At 41.6% G+C, this 10,000-nt stretch overlaps 1 protein-coding gene across 5 annotated transcripts in view; it reads right to left on the bottom strand.

Annotated features, from left to right (window-relative positions):
* Positions 1-2,261: 2,261 nt before the first annotated feature.
* Positions 2,262-10,000, bottom strand: part of LOC123511791 (protein LSM14 homolog B-like) — a 13,140-nt gene continuing 5,401 nt past the window's right edge. Inside the window, exons 2-7 of one of the 5 annotated variants that reach the window (XM_045267791.1) lie at positions 7,893-8,065; positions 7,023-7,329; positions 5,206-5,356; positions 4,486-5,061; positions 3,992-4,147; positions 2,262-3,721 (exon numbers count right to left, since the gene is read on the bottom strand). In XM_045267791.1, the coding sequence (XP_045123726.1) occupies positions 3,430-3,721; positions 3,992-4,147; positions 4,486-5,061; positions 5,206-5,356; positions 7,023-7,329; positions 7,893-8,065 (1,655 nt within the window). In that variant the 3' untranslated portion in view covers positions 2,262-3,429. The remainder of the gene's footprint in view (positions 3,722-3,991; positions 4,148-4,485; positions 5,062-5,205; positions 5,357-7,022; positions 7,330-7,892; positions 8,066-10,000) is intronic. The other 4 variants (XM_045267793.1, XM_045267792.1, XM_045267794.1 and 1 more) reach the window with 4 other exon arrangements.

Raw genomic sequence — 10,000 nt, 5'->3', positions numbered from 1 at the left:
AGTAGGTACTCAGTAAATTTGTTACACACGACCGACCTTTTCTAAAACCAAATTGGCTATTTGATAATTTGTTGTTTTCAAGGAACTCGATCCATTGTTTCTTTATTACTCTTTCACACATCTTGCGTATTACACTAGTTAGTGATACCGGTCTGTAATTTAAAGGTTCTTCCTTCCTTCCGCTCTTATATATGGGAACCACCTCAGCTCTTTTCCATTTTCTATTGAGCATTTTATGATGTATATAGGACTTGCTAGTTCTTCCCTACATTCTTTCAATATTCTGCCTGAGACTTCATCCGGTCCCATTGCCTTCTCTTCATCCAATTCCTTCACCAACTCCTTTATTTCAAGCTTTGTTACTTTAATCTCTTTCATATAGACGGTCTCTCTATTATCCTGTGGCCTTTCAAATTTGGATTCCTTAGTAAAGACCTCCTGCAATTTACTATGTAACAGTTCTGCCATTTTTTTTTTTTTTGTGTAGAAAGTAGTAGTAGTAATAGTGATAGTAGTAGTAGTAGTAGTAGTAGTAGTAATAGTAGCAGTAGTAGTAGCAGTAGTAATTGTTGTTGTAGTAATAGTAGTAGTCGTAGTAATAGTTGTTGTAGCTGGAGCAGAGTCAGTAGTAGCAGCAGCAGCAGTGTTATTATCATTATTATTAGTGTTAATGTGCGTGTGTGTGTTAAAGGGGGGTGGAGCTGGTCATTGTAGGATTACCCTTAATGCAAAAATTCTGTTAATGTCACTAGAACCTTAAAAATATCCTTAAATCCCTTATAACTTCAATTATACTCTATTAACGAACATTCGATAAACAATCCGTCACTTCGGTGGAGCTTGACAATGTTCTGACTGGACACAACCAGTCGGCTATATATATGGACTTACCTCATGTGCGGGCGTGTGAGTTGATTACGTACATAACATTACACAGCTTGAGACTAATAATAATCAACTGGAATATGCGCAAGAAGGGGAGAGTGAGGTGAGACGAACGTGTGATCTAGAATGAAGTTCGAAAGTCGCTGGTGAAGGTGAACCAAGTGGTGAAGACCAAGGACTCTCTCTGTATATTCCTTGGTGAAGACTGACATTCCGAACGCAAGTCTCGATGTTGCTAATCTTGCTCGAGTTGTATCTTTGCTCATTAAGTTTTCATTTTTTCACGGTTCATCAATCATCTTTATTAACATCTATGAGACCTTCAGACTTTAGTATGTAGTCAAAGTAGTAGTACTGACTGACAAGCTGATGTGAGGGAATGAAACACTGCTTCGAGAATAGTAGTAGTAGTAGAAGTAGGAGCATTCTTTATAAGTTAGGTATCCATCTACAGTATCTTCAGACTTTAGTAAAAGTAGTAGTTCTGACCGACTAGCTATGTGAGGGAATGAATCACTGCTTCGAGAATTATTATCATTAGTAGTAGTAGGAGGAGGAGGAGCAGCATTCTTTATAAGTTAGGTATCCATCTACAGTGTCTTTAGACTTTAGTAAAAGTAGTAGTAGTTCTGACCGACTAGCTATGCGAGGGAATGCAACACTGCTTCAGGAATAGTAGTTGTTGTAGTAGCCGATCTTTACCTATCACTATCATCATCACAACAATAGTAACAGTAGTAGTATTAGGAGTAGGAATATTACTAGTAGGATCAAGTAAATCCAGGGATGCAGAATTTCGTAGGAAAAAAATAACTTAGAAATAATGAAAGAAAAGTTAAATATTGTAACAACCTAATGATCCTAATCTAATGTTTGATGTGAGGAAATGTAGAAATACGTAGAGAAATCAACTTGAGAAATCATAAAGAAAGCTGTATCTTGAAAGTTAATCCGATCTTATTTTGTTTGAAATGAGTAAATGTAGTAATAAGTAGGAAGAAATTAACTTAGAAACTAAGGAAAGTTGTATTTTGAAAATTAATCTGATCTAATCTTGTTTGATGCGAGAAAATAAAAAAATGAAGGAAAAATTAACTTCAGGCAAAAATATGAAGTGTCATTATTTGTGAAATGGTGAAGTCTCACTGTGAAGCAAGGGTGGTTGGATAAGCACGGTGGTGGAAGTGGAGACCAGCACCAGCCCAACATGCAGTCTGTGCTGCTCAACGTCCGTAACAAACCAATGCTATACGCAGCGTCTTCAATCTATGGTCAACTTTTCATCTTTACTTTGAGATGTACAACTTTCTCAGGAACTGAAAATCAGCGATGAATGAACAAAACGTGATAGTAAGGGAATGAGTAATAGGCATAGCTTGTGCTTTCCATTTATTGTAAAAATAGATGTTCAAAAGCACTTTTTGTTAATTTTTATCAGGGGTGTGAAAGATGGACTCCACACTCCCCCACTTGCTGCCCTGCTTGCCGAGCCAATCCTGCCTGATGCCGCCAATGGTGTAGTGCAGGGACAGAGCTGTGGGCCACCCAAGGCTAACCCACAACCATATCTTTTGTTCTGTCTCTAATCTTCCTTCAGGCTGTTGTTTCTTCCTTCCTTCAGTACATGATCTAAAAGGACTGACCTCCCTTGCAAGTGGTCAAGAGTCTGCTTTTAAATCTAAAATAATATAAATAGTCCATGGATCAATTATTAATACAGCTTGTACTAATTCATTTCATACAATCTTTCCAGTCCGTTTGCAGAGACCGACCTACGTACATACTTCAAGTAAACATGCAGGTTCCAATCAGTCAATCAATCCTAGTCACCTAATATTCTTGGGAGGGGCCTATTTGTACGTACAAATTTTTTTGTTTTTTTTTTGCCACTTGCGAGATAGAAAAAAATGTATACAAATGTTCTAACAAAACAATGGATTCCTTGACTTTTAAACCACTACCTGCCGTGCCTTGCACCTAGAAGACTACAAAATGTTGTGGGTGTAAACACATAACACCACCAGTGAAAGGTAGACCTGTTCATCATATCCTGTCATTTCCTTATCTTAAGCTTTCCGGGTACCAGTCGCTTCCTTGCCACAGTCAAACCTTCGAGCCATCTGATTCCGTGTCCATAAACAAACCAATTCCTTCTTTCCAGTCACAACTTTCCAATATCTGATCAGGTCAAGTCTTCTACATGTCAATGGATCTTTGAGAGCATTATCTGCTAAACAGATAAGAGATGCAGTCACCATGAAACCAAATGTTCTTTCCACCAGGTTAATTTCATTGAAATAACAAAAATACTTAAGTCTGTAATACTTTCTAACGAGTTAGAAATTACCTCAAACTGCTGTACCCTTAGTTTATGATCCCCAAGTCCTTAAACAACCCTTACAGACCAACACCGAAAGCAAGGGTTCATTTGCATCTATTAAAGCTTTAATACTTCCTTTGTCTAGGCACAGTGTTTCAAGATAATTCCAGCAATCTCCATCCTTGTTACGCGTCACTGCCTGGAGTCTCGCCTGTCCTTGACAACTACTTAGTGGGGGTGGAATTTCTGACTGTGGACGAGTAAGAGCCTCCAGCTACTCCACCTCGTTGTGATACTCCATTCAGCCCTGTCACGCCACTGGTGCTGCCGCCTCCACCACCACCTGCTGCTGCTGCTGCTGCTGGTGCTGGTGCTGCTACCGGCGGTACTGTTGCTGCTGCTGCTCCTGGTGCTGGTGCTGCACCTCCTGACCCTGCAGTCACTGTTGCTATACCCCTGCCCACACCACTGCTGCCGCTGCCACCACCTCGACCTCCTCGGTACCCACCACCACCTCTGTTCAAGGAAGCGAGGGTTTTAATCAAGGATACACACTCTGGACTGGAGAAATCAAGTCTCCACTCTACACTAATTACTCATAATGCAAGATGAGATTAACATTAAAAGAATCTCATATTGCACAGACTACTAAAAATCACCTCAAAAAGGACTGTGTATTTATACAAATAATCAAATATCCAACCAGATATAAGTGAAAGGATGAATTTACTCAACAGAAACCATGCCAGCAAGAGGCAGGCAACAAGTCCACCACCCCACCAGTACCTGTAATATCCGTGGTTGTAGTTATAGGTGCGGTAATATCCCCCGCGGTAGTAACCGCCCCGGCCTCGTGGGTAGTAGCCTCTCCTGGCAGAGCTCACCCCAAAGGTCTCAACGTTGATCTTCCGCTCCAGTCGCCAGTCTGGTCGCTGACTCTTCCTGCAAGGGATGGGATTTCATCAGATGCCAACAGCAGACTTCAAACAAAGATCTCTTGCAACTAAGGAGATGAATTAGGTTTTCCCATATTCCATACAATTAGCAATCTTCCAAAGCAAGTAGAGGAGACAATATAAACACTAATGATAGAATTCACATTTACACTCAAATCAAAATTTCCAGAAGTGCATCCACTGAAGAGAAGGTTTCTGGTCTCCTTGTGGAAAAAACTGTCAACTCCAAAAACCCTAGCTCTGAACTCCTCCATCAACAACCTCACCACTTTCCCAGGTCACAATGGTTAACACTTCCTCACTGTGGTCAACAACTGTGCTCACCCTTTGCTGCGCTCAATGGCCTCGCAGGATATGGAGTCAAAGAAGGACTTCGTCTTGTCATAGCAGATAAGGGAATCGTCCTCCACGTCCCCTGCAGTCGTCTCGTGGCCGGAGTCGTCTTTCTTGTCACCATTCTCTGCTATCTTCGTTCTTGCCAGCTGATTCCTGAGCTCCTCAAACTCCTCGTTTGCCTGCTCAAAGTCATAGTCCTTCTCAAACAGCTGGCGGTCTTGGAACTGCCTCTGGCGGTTGCCCTGGTTATTGAAGCTCTGGCCCCTTCCTCGCTGCCCTGAGGGCCTCCTGCTGCCCCGGCCACGGTTTATTGCTCCACCACGCCCTTGGTACTGCTGGTATTGGTAGTACTGGTTGTTGTAGTGCTGGTGCTGGTGCTGGTGCTGCGGTTGCTGGTGCTGGTGCTGGTGCTGATGCTGATGCTGCTGGTGGCCCTGGCCTTGGTGCATGCCAGGCTGTCCCTGCTGCTGTCCCTGCTGATGCCCCATCTGCTGGTGTTGCTGTTGCTGCTGGGGCATGTTGCCACGGCGGGGCGGCCCAACCTGGCTGCCATTGCGCTGTGACCTGTGCAAGGCAACAACATCCAATGAGGCCAGCACACACAAATGCATATTTTCATCTCGGAAAGATGTTCACAATGCAGCAACTAGGATATTTTGTAGTGAACAAAAATAATACAGGACATAGGGTCTATACGAGGACAATTACCTTTCTTGTTGAGGTTGTCTCTGCTGGGACGACTTTTTCTTCTCTTCCCTGTTGGGCGGAGGAGACACCTGCACGCCTGCATCTGACACCGGGGACTTGCGGGCAGTGGGGGTGGAGGACCTCGACCCCACCAAGATGTCTGCCAAGAGACCAGCAGGGCAGAAAGTGAAAACATTAGAAACTTGATAACACTTTCACTGCTTGGGTGTTGAAGGCTGCTGGTCCTGGAGGGACATGCACCACTTCATCTTCAAGTCAATCTTAACTTCTTAAAATAATTCAGAAAATGTACAAGTGTATCAAGAATACTCCTTTTATTAAAGGACTACACTTTTATGAATAAATGAACTTTTTGTAACATCTTGACAATGTTGTGACTGCAGAATTCTCCAAAGTGAATTTATTATTTAGAAAGGGAGAACTGTCACAAAGCTTCAAACTATTGCTTGAAGAGTTGAAACACAAAGCTGTCTGGAATGATATCAAGTTCCATACATCAAATAATTGCTTGAAGAGCTGAAACACAAAGCTGTATGGAATGGTATCAAATTCTATACATCATGCAAAGACAAATACATCTATGTACAGTGCAAATCAATCTACATTCAATAACAAAGGCACCAAAACCTACTTCCTCTATAAATACTTTATACACTCATACTTCAGTACTACTCCCAAAAAAGATGATTAAGTTGATTGTCGGTAAGTATCGACACTAAGGTTAGGTTAGGGTAGAGGTGGCTAATATCAACTGCTTTACAAAGATAGAGGAATAACTTATTTCTGTCACCTGAAGCTTCTGTGGTACTGTTATATGCATCCTTTTCCCATTTCCTACTTTCCCTCCACACAGCATGGTTATAGAAAATCATAATTCAAACACCAAAAACTGGCAAATATCATGGTGTAATAAGCTACGTGTAACACTGACAAAGTCTTCAAACTTGTCTTGCCTTAAATTATGACATTCTTTCTTTAGCAATTTACTGATCAGTTTTTGGCAGTTATCTCTTTTTTCCCCAACTCTATACCAAGAACCAATTTCATCTCCAAGCAAACCTGAAACAGCAGTGATCCCTCCATCTTCCAGTCTGCTATACCCTGTTCTTCCACCTCTATAATGGCTGACCTTTCCCCTTAGCTGACTTCTCTTCCTCATACTCATAACACTTATCATGAGCTCTACAAATTCCTTTATTCCTTCTCCCTGCCAACTCATGGTTAGTTCTCAATCTTAAACTTGAAGCCAAAAGATATTCAGGATTACTCTTGACTGTGGCTGCTCAAGGTTTGTCCACTGCTTGTAAATGCATTACAGGGAGGTTCTGTAGTGTTGAGGTATGAGTGTACAAGCATGCTGCCTATCATGGCCCCTACAATCTGCCCTTCATCTAAAACTACAATAAACAAAGCCAGAAAACAACCACTTCAAACTGTTTACTGCAGTGTCCTTATGGTTATGGTGCCTTGTCCCAAACCTCTACTTGTGCTTGTAATGTAACCAAAGGCACAAGGGGACATTTCTGCAACTAATGATGATTCTTGATCTACAACTAGCACCACCTGAAACACTATGGGGACACTAACGCATCAGTCGGGAATGTCACAACACCTCTAGTGACTAACTACGTGTGTGCTAAACCTAGCAAAAACTTAGGAACAAATGCCAGTCACGATGGGATACAGCAGCAGCAGCACGACACCCTATGACGCTGGCTCCGCTACACCGCCACGTGGGACTAACTCACGCAGCAACTCAAAAATGCTCACTGGCTCACAAAGCGTCATCCCTCACTCCAGTTGGCACTTGTTCCTACCTGTTTGGTGAATGGCATGTGCACCCGACTGAGGAGGGGGGCCAATGGGGGCCGGAACCGCCACGGGGGCAGTGCCAGAGGGCTGATCCAGGCTACCAACACTACCACCACCGCCGCCCACAGTACTCAACTCACTGGGCTGAGAGGTGGAGCCCATAGGGAACCCTCCAGCGCCAGGAATACCCTGCTGGGTGATTGACTGGCCATAGGAACCATAGGACAGACCCAGGCTCCCTCCGATCGGACCAAGGGACTGCCGGGAGAATGGGGCTGCCTGGAAGGATGATGGAACTGCTGGGGCTGAATGCTGGAAAATTAAAATGGTGTTATCTAGACACAAGTTCTTAATAGTTAGCAAGCCACTGCCCACATCAATACAGATGTGAGGATACCAGGGCCACACCTAGGCCTTCACTTAACACTGGTCGCACTTCAAAACCAAGGAACAAACATTACCAAGGTGCAGATCCTCAGTCTACGAGGATTTGAGAACTTGAGAGAAAGTACAATTTCCTGCTGGGATACTGTGCAACAGAGTGGAGAACAATATGGAATCTGGTCTGTTCCTGTGCTTCTTAGGTAACACCCTATGCTCCTAATATTATGGTAACAACAAGCTCATGTAAAGCTAACTATACAAAACACCTACACAACATAAAACCTCAGTACTACACTCTTGTGCAACTCATGTTTAAGAAATAATGAAGTCTTGCACATGGCCAGCAAATAATGTATCTCACACATGGCCCTCTCTCACCTGACCAACACCCCTCCACAATCCCAACCACTCCACTCAAAAAAAACTTGTAAATATAACCAACATACAGCCCATCCCTCACCTGGCCAGCACACCTCCACACCTGAGCTCACCTGTACAATTGCTGGATCATTGTGCAGACCTCCTGGCAGAGTTGGTTGCTTGGGGGTGTCGCAAACCTCAATCTTCTTAATGTCCGTTCCTCGGAATATTATGTATTCGTACACCTCATCTCTGGCAGGGACCGGCATCTCAGTTGGACGGTCTTCTGTCCCAAATGATCTGACTGGAGTGAGAAGTTAAGGTTAGAATAGTCTTGTTTCCAGGCACCATTAACATTAAGGAAACTCATTAACCTGTGACAGCTTAAACTCAAATTACTTGTGGGGGAGGGGGTCAACATTCTTCTATCAAAATGTATAAAATAACCCATAAAATTACTTGTGTGTGAGGGGGTCAACATTCTGCTATCAAAATGTATAAAATAACCCATAAAATTACTTTGGGGGGGGGGGGGGTCAACATTCTCCCATCAAAATGTATAAAATAACTCATGAAATATTTTCGACTGCAAGGAGAGGTTAAGGTTAAAGCTAAAGGAGAGTCTAGTTTCCTGGCAATATATGAGTAACACCAATGAAAATGCTTAACTTGTGTCAGCTTACTCAAAACACTAAGGGGAGATTTTCATAACATTCTTTCATCAAAACTAATACAATAACCCAGGAATATTTTTCAGACTAAGAAGTTAAGGTTAAAGACGTCGAGTTTCCAGGCAATGCATCAGTAACACCAATGAAAATGTTTAACTCATGCCAGCTTTAAAATGTCATACAAAAGCAATGCTGTCCAATACATAATCAGGAGGATTTTTACAACATTCTTGCTTCTAAAATGTAAAAACCTACCCATAAGCATTCCTCCCTTCTCAGTCATACACTTAGAAATTTCCATTCAACCTGAAGGAAGCCTATAATAAAGACTGATGCAGTTTCAGACGCTTCAAAATAAAAGTGCAAAAATGACAAACAAAATCCCTTACCAGTACAAAAAAAGTAACCATGTGAGAGAAAAAAAAAAAAAAAAAAAAAAAAAAAAAAAAAAATATATATATATATATATATATATATATATATACAAAAATTAATATATACTACAAATCTCCCACATAAGTGCAGAAATTAATGAGGTATGTAGAAAACCTCACATTAGTTACATAAAAAAAAATAATGTGGGAGAAAAAAAAAAAAAAAATAAAATAAATAAATAAATAAAAAAATAAATAAATAAAAATAAAAAAATAATCAAACAACTAAAACAAAACTGGATCATGTATAACACCTTCATAAACCTTTCAAACAACAAGTCTACATAAGCAATCCTGACTTTTACATTAACACTAACAAAGAACAGAGATGAGCCAACACACACACACACACACAAAGGTGATCGGAAAAAGATGACCATGAAGAACAAAGAAAGCTAACCTACATGCTGACTGGTGCACATGGCAGCTGTGTGTGCATAAGGCTGTACACACACACACAGTTTAATATAGACCCTTCACTGAGAAATAATACTATTAAGAATTCATTAGGAATTGTGTGCGTGTTCTTACAAAAAACAAAGTGTGTGTGTGTGTGTGTGTGTGTGTGTGTGTGTGTGTGTGTGTGTGTGTGTGTGTGTGTGTGTGTAAGACAAGGTTCCATATACAAGGCATCCCCAAACTGTGCCACATGCGAGTCAAGGTTCCTAACAGTACTCTGCCTAGCACCAAGTATGTACCCACTGCTACTGTCCCCCTCACTTCACCTTGCCCTGCTTTTGCACTTTCAGAGCACCCCTTGGGAAAAAGGCAAACAAACAACACACGATACAACAAAGGGAAATCAACAAAAGGCTTTCCCATGACTCCCTGACTTACAATGCAGCCTCGCCAAACAACCAAGGGTCTCTGTACTCTTGCCAAAACATCCCCTACCTTCCTACTTCCTTGACAGTTCATGACACTTGTTACTTCTCTTACATAACCATAGATAGTCAAAGATGCTACAGAATTTAATGCAACACTGGATCCTTTCTCATACATTCAGCACTACTAGCCTTTTACCACAGCATTGAAGAGTCGATGTACACACTAACATTCTTTCAGTTACAAGCACTAGGAAGTTTAATGTAAGACTTGATCCTTTTTTGTACATTTAGCACTAATAATATAAAA

The sequence above is a fragment of the Portunus trituberculatus genome, chromosome 32, assembly GCF_017591435.1.
Source record: "Portunus trituberculatus isolate SZX2019 chromosome 32, ASM1759143v1, whole genome shotgun sequence".
In the NCBI taxonomy this organism is placed as follows: domain Eukaryota; kingdom Metazoa; phylum Arthropoda; class Malacostraca; order Decapoda; family Portunidae; genus Portunus; species Portunus trituberculatus.
Note: the sequence above shows the minus strand (reverse complement) of the source record. Positions and strands in the feature narration are given on the sequence as shown.